Raw genomic sequence first — 19,616 nt, 5'->3', positions numbered from 1 at the left:
TCTACGTGGTTAAGAATAATACGATATCATAATCTTAAATAAAAGAGAAGAAGCACCAATACAAAAACGAATGGACCCAAAAAAACAGTTGGCACTAATTTTTTTTTTTCAAAAACAATTGGGAAAGTGTCCCTTGATCAGTACTTTGAATGTTCTTTATTTGTGGATTGTGCTATAAAATTATGATGACAATGAAGTAGCAATAGCCCAATTTACTATGATTGTGATGCCATGATATTTGACTAGGGCCTCGTGGTGGTTGTCACTTGGTTGGCCATGTAAATATTATCCATGATTTGGCATTTTCATCCTTTTTCGTATCTAAGTATTCATCTTATGGATATGGTTGACAATCAACATTTGGCGAGCCATAATCCAATGCCCTATCTTGTAAGCTGCTTCATGTATTAATTAATTTATTATTATGTATCCCTTTCCTCTTGGTTTTGGCAATTTAGTATAATTAATAATAATTTCATAAAAAAAATCGTGATTTGAAAATTAAAAAAAATTATAAATATTAAAATTTGAATATTTAATTTATTAAATATGATTATATAAATTAATTGATTTAAATCTCAGATTATAATTATTAGTTGACTTTTTCCTCTAACTTCGTTTTTAGTTAAGATAAATGAAAATCAAGCTTAAAATTCTTACTCACTCCCTTTTCATTTTCCACTTGAGCCAATCTAAATTTTGCAAATTTCAAACTCCTTCACAAATTTACATACTTGTGGGCTTGTTTAGGCCATTTGGCCCATTGGTCGGAGCACCTGCAAATTTTGCTTAGAGACTCCCTCAAAGACTTGAAGAACCAATTTACTACCTTTTTTTTTTTTTTTCAAAAATAGAACATATCATTTGTTTTTCTAATATTTAAAATTGTCAGAAACCGGTTAGTTAAATAAGATTAAATCCTCATAAAATTAATCAACTGTTCTATTAAAATAGCTAATTAAGACCTTCAGTCACCAAAGGAAATGTGTTGCATCTTGGAGTAAGATTATATTGAAGCAAACCCAACCCTTTTGAAGTTATGTCGCACCATTTTTTTTCTTTGCAAATCATGAATACATAATTCGAACCACTTGGTATTAGCACTATTGTTTTTAACTCATTAGCAAAATCCTTTTGACGTTTACATTTTTTATCAGATAATAATCCTTATACCAAACACGTAACCTTATCAGAAAAAAATGTGAATGGCCTTATAAACTTTTCTTCTGCTTTTCGGCCTTTTGGGCTTTGGCTCATCTTCTTTGATAATGGGCCCTAGAGCCGCATATGGCGTCAAAGCATTTCTCCCGCAAATAGATCTTTCTCGCTATAAAACCGTAACCCATAAAGAAATGAAATAATCCACACAGAGAATTCGGGAAAAGACCCACGAACAGCTGAAAAATCAGGAGAAGAAATGGGGAAAGGAAAGCACTACTGGCTGCTGAAGACAGAACCAGGAGAGTGGTCATGGGAAGACCAAGCAGCAAACGGAGGTGTAACCAAATGGGATGGTGTCAAGAACAAACAAGCCCAGAAACACCTCAAGTCTATGAAACTAGGCGATCTCTGTTTCTTCTACCACTCGGGCGCCAGTTCTCGACGCGTGGTGGGCGTGGTCAGCGTGGTAAAAGAATGGTACTCAGAGGGCAGTGATAAAAACAGTGAGGTGGTGGTGGATGTGAAAGAGATTGGGGAGATGAGGAGACAAGTGGACTTAAAGGACATGAAGCAGGATGGGGAATTGAAAGGGTTTGTGATGTTTAGACAGCCGAGGTTGTCGGTTATGCCTGTGCCCGAAGAGGTTTGGAAGAGGATTTGTGAATTGGGAAATGGGTTTGAAGGGGATGGCACTGACATTGGCAAGGATGGTGGTGATGAGGAGGAGGATTTGGGCTAAGGGGTTTGGAAATCAGGGATGTCGGTGTCCTTAGTAAACAGAAAAGATGAAATGGTACTGGTAGCAATGTGGTTAATGCTAGTAGTATAGAATGTAGATGCCCCTTTTTTGGGTTAAGGGCTTGGAAATCAAGGATGTGGGTGTCGTTAGTAAAGTGAAAAGATGAAATGGTACTGGTAGCAATGTGGTTAATGCTAGTAGCATAGAATATGGATGCCCCTTTTTGTTTTTGTATGTATTTTCTTGTGAATATGTTAATATTTTGGTTTTATTGTGCTAAAATTCATATGTTTGTTTTGCTAAAATTCAGACCAAGAAATTGCAATTTAGTGCAAGGATAAATTTCTGCAAAAAAGTAATTGAGAGGGCCAATGTGGCTACTAAACGCCCACTTTCCTGTCCTCCTCTAACAATGTTTTTTGAAGTACTGATTCGGATTTGGCTATAGAAGAAGTAAAGTTTCGGAAACTAATGGGGGAAAGTTGAAAGGAATGGTGGTTCGTTATTGGTAGTCTACTACTCTATGAATTGGCTTAGGCATTTTAGTGAACATTTACCGTGCATTGCCTAAACCCTTCATATGCAAATGGCATCGACACTAGTGCTACCATTGGTTTACTAGCATCATGATAATGATTTGTGTCTGGTTCTACTTACCAGTTATGCCATTCGAATTTTGAAACATTATGACACATCTGATTCTGTTCGTACCAATTTATTGAATCAAATATTCCAGCTGTTGAATTTTGAGAATTAAGTCAGCATCTACCCTCTAGTCTATTGATGCTTTCAGTGATGTAGTATTTTCTTTTTACCGGAGCTAATGTCCCTTTGGCATGAGATGGCTGTCACTTTCTTTGAATTTTGCAATCAAATCGGTTAGCTTCAGAGAAATTCCTTATTTTTTGTTTGTATTTTTTTTAACAATTACAGATATCAAGGTTACCGTGTCATTGCTAGTAAAATTTTTTTGTCCATTAGATCTGACTACTTAGAGCTCAAGTTCATGTTATGTTTGTTATAGAATTCATCACCTTTTATTAAAATCTTTTTATTTATCTTCCTCAAATGGTTTGCTCCCTACTTATTCCTATATTTTATGTCAGAAATCTAACCTTGAATTATTAGTCATATACAGAGTTTTCTAGTGTTTTATGCAATTATAATATGGGTACCGTGTTTGAATATAGAATTGCTGCATTTGGTGGACTTTGCTTTGGAGTTAGTTTTGACTTTGAAGATTTTCCAAGTCTTGTGGTGCTTACTAATTTAATACCACTATTCTATTAACACTGCCTAGTATGGCCGGCTGTTGCTTTGTAGTCTTTATTGTAAGATAAAGGCATTGAATACTATCATTTATGCATCGCACATGTTATTCTCTTTTGGTTCCTTTCATATATGACCTAAAGATAGGGGCCCCGTGACTTTTCTTTGCATAATTCACGCTCAATAGATTTGGTACATTCACTTACAAAAATTTTTCATAAAAAATTTAAGAGTAAGAAAAATTAGTTCATCTTATAAACCGTCAATTTAAAAAAAAAAAATTATGGGTTTTTGTTTTAATTTTTTAAAATTATAGATAACCTATCAATAAAAAAAATGTTAAAATTAAATTTTAAATATTTTTTATCCAAACTTTAAATCTTAACTATTTGCTTCAATCTTTATTCACGTATCTAATTGTTTTTATTTGTAAGGAGACATCTCAAGCAATTAGATTCATCTTTAAAAATCTCGAAGTGAGCGAACGAGATTAATGGATCAAAGAGATTGCCTTATCTCAAGATCGAACTTTGAGTGAGTGAATGAGATTAATGGATGAAAGAGATTGTCTCTTGAATTCTGTTGAGCGAATGATATTAATGGAGGAAAGAGATTGCCTCTCCATGTGTAATTCAATATTATCATGTACCAATAAAAAAACACAAGTTAAACTTCTTTTCATGTAAGTTAGCTCTTTTTCAGCTTTGTTGATATTCTTTAAGTTTCTTGTTTTAGCTAAAAAAAGAGAGTGTAATCTTATAAGCTGCTTCAAATTAATATCACTTAACCAGATGGCATTATATATAATAGGTTAAATTACACCAAACTCCTTCAGTTTTCCCTAAATTACATCCAAATCTAATCCTTTAAAAATTCTACACCCAACTCCAACGAGCTTAACATTTTAATAGAATTTTTGCGATTACCAAAATACCCAATCGATTAGTATATACTTATGACAACTAGTGCTTAATGTCCAGCGGTTGCTCCAAAATGTATGAAGGAACTCGTGAAATCCACTTGCATTTGTCTAGCTTGAGATGCTACCAGAATTATGGCTTCATAAGTTGGATTTTGCGACTAAAGAAGCAATCTTTTGGGTTGGGATTATACTTGTCCAAGGAGTTTGGTGTAATTTACCATATATAATAATATATCTTGTTGATCAGTTGAAGACAAAATTTATGGAAGCAATTTAGTCTGAGGAAGCTGTCTGAAATCAGTTAAGGAGTAGTCGTGACTCGTGACTAAGCCCTTACGTGGGTTTGTATCTATTGCACGTGTCTAATGCATTAACGATAATCTCAGATACCTCAGGGATGCCAATGCCACGTGAAATGTCTTGCCTTGAAATTAAAATTTTCTGCCTCCAATTTTTAAATTTCAAGTTCACTCAAGCCTAAAAGTTTGCTGGTTATTGTATATTAAAAAGTTATTTAATTATAATTGTATTTTTTTTAATAATAAAATATCGGTACATTTTTTTTGAATCAATTAAAATTATGTTTAATTTAATAAATTCATAACAAATTATCTTTTCCCAATCTCTTTAAAAGACCAAAAAAAAAAAAAAAATTCTATTGGGCCAACATTGATAATTATAATTTTTATTATTACAAATAGTTTCATAAAAAGAAACAAAACATTTAATTGGCAATGGCTTTACAATCTGCACACTCTGTAAGAATATATCAAATGTCAACAGTAAACACCTTACGTTTTCATTTCGAAAGTCTTTAACTTGTGTAAGACTACTCTTTCTAAAAAATAAGTTTTTTATTATTTTCAGTCATAAGTTTGAAATCATTTATGAATAAAGCCAATTGTTAAGCATTCGTCTAAGACCGCAATTTGGATTCTTAAAAGAATGGTCAAAGCAATAGTAATTCACAGCACATTGATAACTTAAACTTGTTTCAGTCACGCTCAATCAATTTGTGGCGAAAGAGGAGTTTAAGCCTAAAGTCATCAAAAGTCTAATCGGCATTCTTTGAAAGAAGAAAAGCCGTGCAGGTTGCTAGTACTTAATACCCAAAGGCCAAAGGGCAAACCATGGTTTACTTTTCAATCTATCATTTTATTAAATATAATTCTAATTCAATTGCAAGTGTTTTACTTAATTTTAGATAAAGTGATGAAAGCTTTTGTTATTGTTTGAGTTGGGAGAAAATCTTTTTGAAATGGAAAATATTTTTTATTATTTAAAAGGTATGCAAAGTTTTTACTATTTTATCTAAATGTAAATAATACACTTTCGTTTAAATTTGTAGCTGAAATTTTGATGATTTTAAATTGAGTGTGGATAATAAATTAAAATTAATTTTTTTTAAAAAAAAATTGAATAAATATTAATTTTAATTTTAGTTGAAAGTGAATTACTCACTTTTGGTTAAAGTAATAGAAACTTCTATATATATTTTTTTTAAGTCGTGGAGAAATTCTTTAACTAAAAAAGTGAATCATCTTTCTTTGTCAATTTATGATTTAATGAGAAATATTTCAGAAATAAAATTATAAATGCATCAAAAAGAAAATATTACTATAACTATTGTAAAAAATTAAACTAAAATAAAATCTCAAAAACGAATAATCATCTTACCCAACAAGAATGCTCTAAGGAGAGAAAGATGCCAATGCCATCCTTGAATGCCAATTCAATGTAATGTTAAGAATGAAATGAAAATACTTTTTGGGAATTAATCATATTAATTTTTGTGTACTTGATCATAGTAATTAAATTGGTAATGGAGTAATTTTCTAAACCAGAATTGATTCTATTCCCTCTCCCCCCCCCCCCCCCCCCCCCAAAAAAAAAAAGTTGGACCCCCGAATGGATAAATTAAATGATTGATGGATGCATTTTCCAAATAAATTTCCATCAAGAACATAAAATTGGGCAGCTGCTGACCATAATAACTGCACAATTAGTTGCCGTTTGTTTGTAAAAATACTTAAATACTCTCCAACTACCCTAATGATACAGCCAACCAACTACTTTTTCCATGAAAAGTGTGCCACAATTTAACGGTTGAAGTGTACATTTACACCAATCAAAAGAAAGAAGTGTTCATTTACAACAAGAGCTTGGATTACTTGGTTTGTGCTATTTAAATCTTGAATGAAATCAAAGACAGAAGAATATAGGAGAAATGAATGTATATTAAGAGTATAAAATTTAGAAATACAAGATTTTATATATATATTTTAATTTGGTATATATATTTATAGATTTTTTTTTATTAATTAATAGTAGGAGAATTCAATGACGACTTTTGTATAAGTATTGATAAAATAGTAGAAGTAGTAGTATTTTTACAAATGCACATTATGTGTAAAAATGATAAATACTATCGTACCTCTTATCCTTTTTTTTTAATGAAAATTTATAGTTTTAGTATGATTTGTCACATTATTTTATCCAAACCATCCCCTGCACGAGCACGTTTTTTAAAGCAAAGATGAAAATCAGTGTACTATATAATTTGATATGGTTGAATTTGACGAAGAAATACACCCCGCCCTGCCCAAATTACACACTCAAATCATTTATTTTCTATGTGTAAAAAAAAAATAATTTTTTTCTATACCAAAAAATTTCAGTCAAAAAACACTCAGGTAATGGCAAGCTCGTAATTATGTTCAACACGAAGCCCATTTAATCAAAACCGGCTCCATAAAAACCTCGCTACGATTCACTAATCTAAACTTCAGAAAAAGAAAAACAAATCTAAGCAAGCTACCAAAAGCGAGAGTTGTAGCCAAAGGCAAAGCAAAGATGCACGAGCTGTGAGAAGCAAGAAATCAAATCTTTTTTTGGTTTTTTTGCTTTAAGGTTTTCATCGATCGAAATCCGAAATGGCAAACCAGTTGGAGAACTTGGTGGAATCAATAAAGTCGAAAGTAAGGGCACTGAAGAAGTCGAAGAATAAGACATACATAAAGATGGACAAGAGCTCAAGCGTGAAGGTAGAGATCCGTAGCAGGAAGGCAAGAAAGCTTATAGACAAGACTTTGAGGGCTGCTGATCGCCCTAGAAAGCGTACCATTTCATGACCCTTTTCTCATTATCTTCTTCTTCAGAAGAAGAAAAGAAGAGAGAACTCAGTTTCTGTATTTCTCCTTTTTATTTGCTTGTAGATATGTTCGTCAATTAAGTTGGCAGCAACTGGTTTAGAACTTTCAGATTTCGTCCCTTTTGCTCTTTTCTTTGATGTTTTGGTAATGTTAGCCCTCTGATTCTGTGTTTTTTGCACGTTAAGAGATAGCGGGGAACCATTTCGGATTGGCAAACAAGAACATACTTTTTTTTTTTTTTTAATCTTTTTTTGCATTTATGTTTACGTTTCTGTTTTCTCTTTTTCTTTGTTGATATGATCTAAATGTTAATGACATGAGACTGTTTCTTAATTTTTCTAATCAATAGTTTACTAAATCACGAAATTATATTTAATAGATTAAATATTTAAATTTTAATATTTATAATTTTTATTTTAAAATATGATTTTTTTCACAAAAAAAATCTGAGTCGAAATCTCTTTATATTAGCATTAATTGATAGTCAATGATAAGGTTGCAAGCAGTTTCATTTGTTGGTTTATTTTTATTGAGCCAATGAATCATTATTTCTGCAGTTGGAAATTTATTAAGTCTAAGTAAAACAAAGAAAAAAAAAGAAAAGCCTTTTTTTTTTTTCCTTTTTATTTACGAAAAACGACCGCAAAAGAAATGGTATTGTGGGAATTGTTGACATTTAGGTAAGGCCATGTGTTTGACACTTATAAATTTATTGTTCAATTAATAAAGTTTACCAGTTTTCTGCGTACTACTAATAAATTTGAATCAAGTTTAAAATTAATTCAATATATCTATCATATTGATTAAAAATGTTATTTTAAATCAAAATAATATTTTTAATGTTAATTATTTTGATTTAAGAGTCAAAAAAAAAAAAAAAAAGAAGGCAACAATTAAAATTTCAGAGTGAATGGATGTGGATGATATAAAGAGAGGGTTGACAACAATATTTATTTATTTATATACCAAATTCCAATACTAACTAATTAAACACAATAATGGCATAAACAAAACCCTGAAAAAGATATATATATTTTTTTCTGGACAATTAAAAAAAAAGATATTTGTTAATTCCACCGCTTGCTTTCTTCAAACTCAAATTATTTGTATATTTATATAAATCTTCTTATAATTTAACAATGGGAAAACAGCGAAAGAGACTTCAAGCCCTAAATAGTTAATTTTCAACAGAGCCTTTTATATATTTCAAAAGGAATCTCATATTCGTGTCTCCTGATGATAGGAAACAAATACAAGAAGCAAGTAGCAACCCACGCTTTCAAATTTAATGGTTTTATTAAAAAAAAAAAAAACCTATATACATAGTCACAAGCAGAATTAAAATATTATTATTATTTTTTATTTATCATATTGATTTATAGAGCAGAGAACTTACAACTATATAAAACTAATTTAATTTTATATATTTTCATAATTTTATACTATTTTATTTTTTATAAATTTTGTATGATTTATATTTATTTAATCCAACTATTATATTTTACGCCTTATTTATGTAGATCATGCAAATAAAACTTGAATTAATTAAAAGATTTTAACTATTTATTTTATATAAAAAAATTTCAAGCTATAAATATAAAAAAATGTAAGACTTATATTAATATAAATAGAGCTTTACCCTACGCAAATGAATAAAAATAATTTTTTTATGAATAAGCTGGTTTAATTTGAGGCTCAAACAAAATATTGTTCTGCAATTAAAAAATGATTTTCTCGAAATCTTTGTACATAAATAAAGGATTAAAAGAAAAGTTCTTTATACTGAGATTGGGCCCCGGGGCCTTTGACATCCAATACTAGGATTTATAAATTAGGCTCTTTGATTTGGGTAAGTTAGGTTTTGTCGGCTATGGCATCTTTGAATAAGCCCATCATTCACATAAATTTGGGCTTGACGTTATCAACAATTGTCTAGCCATGAGTCCATGATCATACTGGCATCACCAGTTAAATTACTGAAAATGAAGATAAGAGTCTTGACTTGAGATCTTGATAAACATGTATTTTGATTATTAGTCTAAGACTCTTTATTATTTTTTGATTTGATTCTTAGTAATTAATTCTTTGTGGCATAACTTTTTACTCTTTTATGAATAAAAATTAACTCAATATAAAAAAAACCAATTACATTTAAGAAATGGATTGATCTAATCAAACATTACTTGATTTCATCAGTCTATATATATCCAATGTCATTCACTAACGATACACTCTCAGATTCCTCCTAACGGCATGGCTTCTACTTCGTGGATACATCAAATCTGCCATAGCATCAAATTCATCTTCCTCAAAGGAACAAGGCTGGTCCTCATCAATTCTCCCAATCTTTCCAATCCCAACACTATAGCTTCTCATTCCCCTGATCCCACCTGCTGATCCCATGGTGGTCTGTTTCATGCATGATTGTTGTTGCATTTTCAGCCCCACTTTGCTGTCTATGCCACGCTTAGATGCCGCAAGTAAAAGTTGTCTAAAATCTTCATTACCGTTTACCCTGGAGGAATTAACACTAAAACTCCTAGGCAAGCGTGAAACTGCCGAGGAAGTAGCGCAAACTACCCCACCGCCATAACCAAGCCCACCAGCACATTCCCCTACACTCTTCATGTACAAGTCTCTTGCCTTGCTTAGAATTCTGATGGGTGAACTTATGACTTTCATTAACTTGCTTTGCTTGTTTCTTTTGCAGCCTTTGCTTCTCATTTTTGGCCCTGTGCTTGTTCTGCCGGAAGAAGGTTGATTTTAATGTTGAGGAAAAGAGGAGAAAATGAAGGGTTTATATAAAGGTGCTGTTGTGAATTTGATTGTCTTTTGGACTCGTTTCTTGGAAGTAACTTCGACCCGATGTCGTTTATTTGAACCGGTAAGGAGCGTGTAGACTATTTCAAATGGTCAAACTTCAAGTACTACTACTAAAAAAAGACAATGCCAATAGACAGTAGGCCAAAATTGAAAGCAAAGAGAAGTAATAATAAAATAACCATGATGACCGAAAACGAACACCGAGTAAAAAACAGGTGATGTTAACTTTCCCTGGTTGGCATATCGGATTGAACATTCTCTCCAGTGGTATAGTGTACATTTTGATTGGAGCATTCCAGCCGGCAACACAACCATGAACCTGTTTTTCTGAGAAAAATATTCATCTCTGAAATTGACTTCTTCTTTGACATTATTCAAAAAGGAGAACAAGTAAGATGAGATGGAAAAAAAAAATTAAGTCATACATAAGTTTTTGTCGTAAACATACAAAATTTAAAGGGGTTTAAATTTTATCATATTTTTAATACGATACAATTGAATTCATTATATCATTAATTAAATTTAAATATTAATTATAGTAAAATTTATTTAATATAAATTTTTTAATAATTTTTTTAATTATAATTATAATATTTATTTTAAATAAAATAATTTTTTATCACAATTATAATATATATTTTTTAATTTCATCGGAATGAATTTTATTATCCATCCAAATAAACAGTTAATTAGAACTATGTCCGTCCCGTTTTGCAGAATCAATCAATAGTCAACTGACTGAAGGAACCAATTCCAACTAAAAATGTACATAAAATAAATAAAATGCTTTTAATTAGGAGCAAAGGCATTCAACAGAAAAAACCTTTTTCTTAGACGAGGTAATAGTATGTTCTGACTTCTGATACCGTTAATTTAGCGCTTTTAGGATGATGATGTCATGTCGGTTACAAAATTTTGAAAAATAAAAATAATTCCTTTGCTTTAGTTGCTTTTAGAATTGTGGGTAAGATTGCTGTTGAAAGGCTGAAACAATTTAAGTTAGTGTTTGGTATACATGGTAATCTAATTATGGGGATAATTTTATTATTAAGATGATTTTATAATTCTATTATTAAGATAATTTAATCACTGATAATCTGAAATTAATTTTTTATTAATAATAATTAATTTTTAGAAATTAAAGATAAATGTGTTCTGTATCAATTAAAAATTAAAAATTATTTTATTTGAAAGTATGAAAATAACTGTGTATTGTAATAGTTATATAAGTTTATGATTTCAATGTTATCTAAAGAAAATAATTTGTAAAATATTCTTAATGTTTTATTTACTTCATAATAAAGTAAAATTAAATTATTAAATTAATAAATATATTTATTGATAAATAAACTAATTTTTATAATAAAAAATATGAAAAAAATTTGAATTAGAAAATAAAATTAATTTATTAAAATCATAATAAAAAAATAAAAAGATTATACTATTTACAGAAGTTATTACAAAAATAAAAAAGTATTTGAATTATTTTTGAACTTGTTATAATAAATTTAAAACATAAAAATTTATAACATTAAAAAATTATAATTTTGAGAGAACACAATAATTTACATATCAAATGGATAAATTGATTATTGTTAATTTTATACATCGTTTCATAATAAAAAAAGTTTTTTATCATTTTAAATGAGAATTAAATCACTTTTAATGATTTAAAATTACTACAACATAAGTGTTGCGCCTGAAGCAATAATCACAACAATACAGAAGCAATAGACAACAATCAATAATCAAATGCGCAGAAAAATAAAGCACACCAAGATTTACGTGGAAAACCCTCCAGTGTAGAGGGAAAAAAACCACGGGCCACCAGAAAAATCTTCACTATCAAATAATAGTTATACAAAGTTCTTCTCTAGCTAAAACTAGAGCTAATCAACAACTAGAGAAACAATTGGAGAAATCTCACCAAATAAGTGACTCAACAAATACACCCTGGATTTGTTCCTAGAGAGCTTCAAACCCGATCTTCACCGTTCAGAATGTATAACTCTGAATCATAAACCTCCTGACAAGGTTCCAACTCAATCGGACTACGGATCGACTTCCGTTTAATCAACTCTCCCTTCTCCTTTTTCTCTCTCTGCTTTTCCTGGCTTTTCTTCTTTCTCTGCTTGGTTTTCGACACACACACAAAACAACCCCACCTCTTTTTTTATTAAGTAGCTAGGGCTCTGTGTAAAATAAAAGATCAAGGCCCATGGCCTTTACTTGGTCCAAAACCACTTACATGGGACTGGACCCCATTTTCCTAACAATCTCCCCCTCCAGTCCCATTAGAAGGAGATTCATCACCATAGCAATTTCATTTGGAACTTACCTTGGCCAGGGAACTCATTCCAGCCAAATTACTGCAAAGCTCAAGCTTTTCCCTGGGAAGTATCTTAGTCAACATATCTGCCACATTTTTATCAGTATGGACTTTCTTCAATAGCATCTGCTGTTCTTCAATCACTGAACGTAACCAATGATATCTAACATCAATGTGCTTTGTTCTAGCATGGTATATGGTATTCTTACTCAAATCTAAAGCACTCTGGCTATCACAAAATACCACATACTCTTTCTGATTCAACCCCAATTAAAAAAAAAAACGTTTCATCCAAAGCATTTCTTTACATGCTTCAGTTGCTGCAATATACTCAGCTTCTGTAGTTGACAAAGCAACACACTTCTGCAACTTAGACTGCCAAGATACAGCTCCTCCTGCAAAAGTGAACAAATACCCTGAAGTAGATTTCCTACCATCAAGATCGCCTGCCATGTCAGCATCAGTAAACCCTTCTAGAATTGGTTGTGAAACTCCATAAGTCAAACACATTTTTGAGGTACCCCTCAAATATCTAAAAATCCATTTTACTGCTTCCCAGTGAACCTTCCCTGGATTAGAAAGAAATCTGCTCACTACACCAACTGCATGAGCAATGTCAGGCCTTGTACAAACCATAAGATACATTAAAGAACCGACTGCAGAAGAATAAGGAATACTAGACATAGCTAGTTGCTCTTCCTTAGACACTGGACAAGATTTCTTACTTAGATGAAAATGGTTGGCAAGTGAACTGCTAACTGATTTAGCATGTTGCATGTTGAATCTACCAAGCACTCGTTCAACATACTTTTCCTGTGACAACCACAGCTTTCCAGCTCTCCTATCCCGGATAATGTCCATACCAAGAATCTGCTTTGCTGGACCTAAATCTTTCATATCAAAAGACTTAGACAATTGTTCTTTCAACCTGTAAACCATACTAGCATCTTGTCCTACAATCAACATATCATCAACATATAATAATAGGATAATGAAGTTACCATTAGGGAATTGTTTAACATACACACAAGAATCCGCTGCTGTTCTTTTATAGCTATGACTCACCATAAAAGAATCAAACTTCTTGTACCACTGTCGTGGAGCTTGTTTCAAGCCATACAAGCTTTTCTTCAATTTACAAACTAAGTGCTCTTTCCCTTTCACTTCAAAACCCTCAGGCTGATTCATATAAATGTCCTCCTGCAAATCACCATGCAAAAATGCAGTTTTAACATCAAGTTGCTCAAGTTCAAGATTCAAACTAGCTGTCAATCCCAGTACCACTCGAATAGAACTCATTTTTACAACTGGAGCAAAAATCTCATCAAAATCGATGCCTGGTTTCTGAAAAAAACCTTTTACTACCAATCGAGCTTTGTACCTCACTAGTTTGTCACCATCCTTTTTCAACTTGAACACCCATTTATTCTTTAATGGCCTCTTCCCTGTTGGAAGTTTAACAAGATCATAAGTACCATTCTTTCGCAATGACTCCATCTCTTCTTTCATTGCTTTTAACCAGTGCTCTCTATCCGGAGTAGCCTGCACATCTTGAAAGCTTTCTGGCTCCCCTTCACTGGTAACTAAAATAAAATCTGAACTTGGATACCTGGTAGATGGCCTGCGCTTTCTAGTAGATCTCCTGAGCTGAGACTCTACATCACTTGATGCTGAAGGTAGCTCCCCCTGCTCAACACTCTCAGGTAGAGAGGATTGCTCCCCCTGCTCAAAACTAATAGCATCTGGCTCATCACCAACTATGGCTGGCTCATTCATATCCCCAAGTTCTGTTTCTGGCTCATTTTCACCATCTGTGGCTCTTTCCTGTGAAATCCCTGTCGGTGTTGAAACATCACACTCAACAGTAACTCGTGTAGTCTTCTCATTTTTCTCAAGGTCTGCTATGGTTTCTTTTTCATGAAAGACCACATCTCTGCTTCTGACTGTCTTTCTCTTTACTGGATCCCATACCCTGTAGCCAAATTCCTCATCACCATATCCTACAAACACACACTGTGTAGCTTTACTATCAAGCTTTGACCTCTGCTCTTTTGGTACATGCATGAATGCTTTACACCCAAAAACTTTTAAGTGAGAGTATGAAGCATCTTTTCCTGTCCACACTCTTTCTGGAATGTCAAAGCCCAAAGGAACTGATGGTGACCTGTTAAGTAAATAACAAGCTGTGTTGACTGCTTCACCCCAGAATGGCTTTGGTAATTTTGCCATCCTCAACATACATCTGACTTTTTCCACAATGGTGCGATTCATTCTTTCAGCTATACCATTATGCTGCGGTGTTCCAGGTTCTGTCCTCTCATGCCTGATCCCATGCTTTGAGCAATACTCTTCAAAGCTTTTAGATGTGTATTCCCCACCATTATCAGTTCGAATACACTTTAAGGGTAACCCTGTCATCCTTTCAACCATGGCATGAAATTTTTGAAAATACTGCAGTACCTGACTTTTATATTTCAACATATACACCCAAGTTTTACGTGAAGCATCATCAATAAAAGTAACAAAATATCTGCTACCACCTAATGACTCAACCTCAATGGGACCACATACATCAGAATAAATTAATTCCAATCTATTTTCTTTTCTCTGAGAACTTTTACGAAAAGAAACTCTATGATGCTTACCAAACAAACAATAATCACATGAATCGAGAGACATACCTTTGGTCAAGGGAATGAGAGAGTGCCTTGCCAAAACCTGTAACCCTTTTTCACTCATGTGTGCCAGCCTCCTGTGCCACAAGTTTGCTGAAGCATCATTTTCAACGGTATTTACCTGGTTACCGTTCAATTGCATCCATGTCTTATACATTGTGCAGCATAATTTTCCCCTTGCAACTACCATAGATCCTTTGAGAAGCTTCCACTGTCCATTCTTTTGTCGGCTTTCATATCCCTCCTTATCAAGGACATTAATAGCAAGCAAGTTCATTCTCATATCTGGAATGTGTCTGACATCTCTCAAAGTCAACATGCAGCCTGTACTAGTTTGTACAACAATATCACCAATCCCAACAATCTGCGACACACTCTTGTTTCCCATCTTGGTACAACCAAAGTCTCCTGCTTTGTAAGTTGTAAACAACTCTCTCTTAGGAACACAATGATATGCCGCTCATGTGTCAACTATCCACTCAATGCCGGGATCACTAACATGATTACAATCACCATGTGTACAAATCAAAGTAACTGAATCACTATCTGAATTCACTGCTGCAACATTGCCATCATCTGAACTCTTGCCTTTCTCATCTTTTCGCTCTTGCTTTAAGATTCTACAGTTTCGTTTTATATGACCCGCCTTACCACAATGGAAACACTTCACTTTACCTCTAGACTTGGATCTATGTTTAGACTTACCACGGCCTTTTGAGTCCTGACCTCTGTCGATGTTTCTACCCCTGTTCTCTGTGACCAAAGCTTGATTCCCAGGGTCTACATCTTTTCGCCTCGCTTCTTCATTAAGCATACTGTCCTTTACCATCTCCAATGTCACCTTATAATCAGGAGCTGAATTAAGAACAGTCACAACTAGAGTATTCCAGCTGTCTGGCAATGAACCCAAAAGAAATAATGCCTTCATTTCATCATCCATCTTAAGTTCCATAGTAGTCATCCGATTAAATATATCTTGAAAATCACTCAAGTGCTCTGTAACAGATCGTCCATCCCTGTACTGTAAAGTTGCAATCTTTTTAACAAGCATAACTTTATTCATACCTGTTTTTCTCTCATACAATGCTGCCAATTTTTCCCAAACAATGTGAGCATCTGACTCCTGCGCTACATGATGGAACACGCTGATATCAACCCATTTTCTGATTGTAGCCAGCGTCTTTCTACCTAGCTTCTTCCAGCTTTCATCTTTCATATCTGCTGGTTTAGCCGAATCACCCAATACTGGCTCATACAAATCTTTACAGTATAGATGATCCTCCATCATAGGCTTCCAAATTGAATAATTCGATGCTGTCAATTTTATCATGGAACCTGTATCACCCTCCATGATCTCAAACAGAATTTACTTCTATCCTGGGTTGCTTCTGTATCGATGTCTCAAAATAACCCTCGCTCTGATACCACTTGTTGCGCCTGAAGCAATAATCACAACAATACAGAAGCAATAGACAACAATCAATAATCAAATGCGCAGAAAAATAAAGCACACCAAGATTTACGTGGAAAACCCTCCAGTGTAGAGGGAAAAAAACCACGGGCCACCAGAAAAATCTTCACTATCAAATAATAGTTATACAAAGTTCTTCTCTAGCTAAAACTAGAGCTAATCAACAACTAGAGAAACAATTGGAGAAATCTCACCAAATAAGTGACTCAACAAATACACCCTGGATTTGTTCCTAGAGAGCTTCAAACCCGATCTTCACCGTTCAGAATGTATAACTCTGAATCATAAACCTCCTGACAAGGTTCCAACTCAATCGGACTACGGATCGACTTTCGTTTAATCAACTCTCCCTTCTCCTTTTTCTCTCTCTGCTTTTCCTGGCTTTTCTTCTTTCTCTGCTTGGTTTTCGACACACACACAAAACAACCCCACCTCTTTTTTTATTAAGTAGCTAGGGCTCTGTGTAAAATAAAAGATCAAGGCCCATGGCCTTTACTTGGTCCAAAACCACTTACATGGGACTGGACCCCATTTTCCTAACAATAAGATCATCAAATGCTTATAAAATATATATAGTTATCTAATCGCAATATATAAATCATCATGATTTTTTGAATGATCACTTCATATGAAACACTACTCAATAAATTTTTACAGAAGCACTTGCATCTGGTTGTTGATTTTCTTTCAGTTGATCCTGTTGTGCTTGAATGAGAATTTCAGTTGATTTTGGCTCCCGTGTCGCGCCATTGCCCCGTAAACCCAAGAACGTCTACAAAGTTTTCAGTCATCTACACACAAAAATCATAATCTGCCCCAACAAGGACTCCCTTCCTATTGATGAGAAAAAATAAATTTAGTCATTTCTTTTGTTTGCCTAATACATTTTGTCATGTTTGATCGCCATAATGACAGGGTTAGTTGTGTTTGTTTGCCTTGGAATTAATTACCTGGAAGAGTTTAATGTTGCACTATTTCTGGAAAGTTAGTGGCATGATCCACATTATGTTTTTTCTCATATGGTTGCATGTATGTATTGGTTGAGGAAATGTTATGTAGTTCGTTTCCAAATGAAACAAAAATTTATGGTATTTGATATTTATTTAAGAGTAAATTCCATGACTAGGTAAAGTGCCCGTATAAAGCTCAACTTTTGACATTTGACAAGAGCTGGTTGCAAAATTCAGCCATCATAGAAGGAAAACACAAGAACTCCATGGAAGGAACCATCCACTTCTCCCCTTTCTTTTGTTGTTAAATGGGTGTTTGTGCTAGTATATATGATCAAAACTGTTTTCTTTTCTCTTGACAGTTTAATGCCAAACTATTCATTCTTTAAAGATTTGACTTCGAGAGTACTATGAGACAATAAGCAGGTCAGCTTCAAAATAAGGCCAAAATGCTTAGTTACAATGTTCTTTCTCCACCATATTTTTTATTAGCATTTCTTTCTTTGCATTCCAGACCAATGTTCCTTTCACGCTACTTCTAAAATTCAAGTCCAACAAACACACTGAAAAAAGCTCAATACTCCTTTATATATATACCCATCTTCATTCTCTTCTTCAGCACACAGTTTCAATCTTTCAAGTTCCTATTGGTATCTTTCCTCCTCCAATTTCTGTATCAGTACAAGAGCTTTGATAACAAAGAGTTGAAGGTTACAGAATGAGGAGCAAAGCAGAGTTACAAAGCAAGTTCAAGAACTACATGTCAAAGCCCATGAGCAAGGCGGAGTTACAAAGTAAGTTGAGGCGCTACATGTTAAAGCCCAAGAGAGCTTTACACAAGGCCAGAGACTTATGTGAAGAGAATGGAGGATTGTGCTAATAAGATAGGTTATAGTGGAGTTATTGCCCGCCCTGCTGCACCTCAAGTTTCACGGTTGACCAGGAGTTTCAGTGTCAATATTCAAAACCGAACATTAATGACGAGAAATTCATGACTTTCTTAGAAGCAATGTCGAAGAAGAGATCAATGGAGTCAGATTTGCAGGAAGAGGAGATGAGGCATGCAATGGAAGATCAGTATGGTAGGTTGAAGAGAAGTTATAGTACTAGCGTTGGCCTGGCGAGAATTGACGAGGACAAGCCTTGCTGCTACGAAGAAGATGTGCTGTATGCTAGAAGCAGAAGTTATGCTTACAAGAGATACTATTATTGTCGGTTTTGAAATCGTTAGACATAAAGAATTTTAAAACTGAGAAAAAAAATTAGAGAGTCACCATCAATCTTTTTTATTGTGTGATTTGCCACCCAAAGGTTTATCTTTTTAATAAAATTATAAAAGTAGATTTAAAGTTTATCAAAAAGATAAGTTTCAGTCTACGAAAAATCAAGTTAGGCTCGGGAGTCAGTTATATGTGAGGAAGGATTAACACCCCCACAACGCCCATAAATTGGAACCATTTAATCATGTCCTATTTTCGATATTGGATAAAATGGTTTCGATTTGAAATTTAATAACAATCCCCTTTAAAAACAAATTTTTGTTAAAATTCTTTATTTAAGAATATTGAGAAAATCTTTAAGTTAAAGAATTATCTTAAAATTCTTTAACATCTAGGCAGAATTTATAATAACTTTTTTCACTTAAAATTTAATACAATATTCATCAAAATAAAAATAATACTATTTGTAAAAGATAATTGTTAGTGACTCTCCAACATCTAAGCAGAATACTAAGAATTATTTCTTTCGGAATGTTATTTTTGTTTTATTTTATAATATCACAACTTTAAAAGATATATTTTTTGTTTTGTAAAATACTTTATATGAGAAAGTAATTAATGGTATTATCAGGTAGCAAATAAAAATTAAAGACAGAGAAATGCAAAATGAGTGCCAATAATTATATAATGATGCAAGCATGTATGTCAATGAATATTATGCAAGATAATAAAATGCAATTTAAAAAAATGGATTCTTAAATATAATGAGACCACCTTGACTCTTAAACATCTAGACAGAGTTTAGGTACGACTATTTATATTTAAGATCCTATTTTATTAGTATACTTTTTTATTTATTGATTTTAATCTCATGGTTAAAGCGAATTAAAGACTCACGAGAAAAA

At 33.0% G+C, this 19,616-nt stretch overlaps 3 protein-coding genes and 1 pseudogene across 3 annotated transcripts; 3 read left to right on the top strand and 1 right to left on the bottom strand.

Annotated features, from left to right (window-relative positions):
• The first annotated feature begins 1,340 nt into the window (after nt 1–1,340).
• On the top strand, nt 1,341–2,958 carry LOC111308323 (uncharacterized). Its single transcript, XM_022906644.2, has one exon. It carries the CDS (start codon nt 1,418–1,420, stop codon nt 1,898–1,900), a length of 483 nt encoding a protein of 160 aa, XP_022762379.2. The 5' UTR covers nt 1,341–1,417; the 3' UTR covers nt 1,901–2,958.
• Nucleotides 2,959–6,860: 3,902 nt separating this feature from the next.
• LOC111308322 (uncharacterized) lies at nt 6,861–7,585 on the top strand. The gene has a single exon (XM_022906642.2). The coding sequence runs from the start codon at nt 7,025–7,027 to the stop codon at nt 7,220–7,222; it is 198 nt and encodes a 65-aa protein (XP_022762377.1). The 5' UTR covers nt 6,861–7,024; the 3' UTR covers nt 7,223–7,585.
• Nucleotides 7,586–9,373: 1,788 nt separating this feature from the next.
• LOC149519914 (uncharacterized) lies at nt 9,374–10,005 on the bottom strand. Its single transcript, XM_089742570.1, has one exon. The coding sequence runs from the start codon at nt 9,965–9,967 to the stop codon at nt 9,464–9,466; it is 504 nt and encodes a 167-aa protein (XP_089598696.1). The 5' UTR covers nt 9,968–10,005; the 3' UTR covers nt 9,374–9,463.
• An 8,192-nt stretch (nt 10,006–18,197) lies between these two features.
• LOC149519913 (uncharacterized) lies at nt 18,198–18,858 on the top strand (annotated as a pseudogene).
• The last annotated feature ends 758 nt before the right edge of the window (nt 18,859–19,616 follow it).

This window comes from Durio zibethinus, chromosome 2 (assembly GCF_047325235.1).
Source record: "Durio zibethinus cultivar Kanyao isolate XHJ-2024 chromosome 2, ASM4732523v1, whole genome shotgun sequence".
Classification (NCBI taxonomy): Eukaryota; Viridiplantae; Streptophyta; class Magnoliopsida; order Malvales; family Malvaceae; genus Durio; species Durio zibethinus.
The sequence above is the reverse complement of the archived record's forward strand: the minus strand, read 5'-3'. Positions and strand labels throughout refer to the sequence as shown.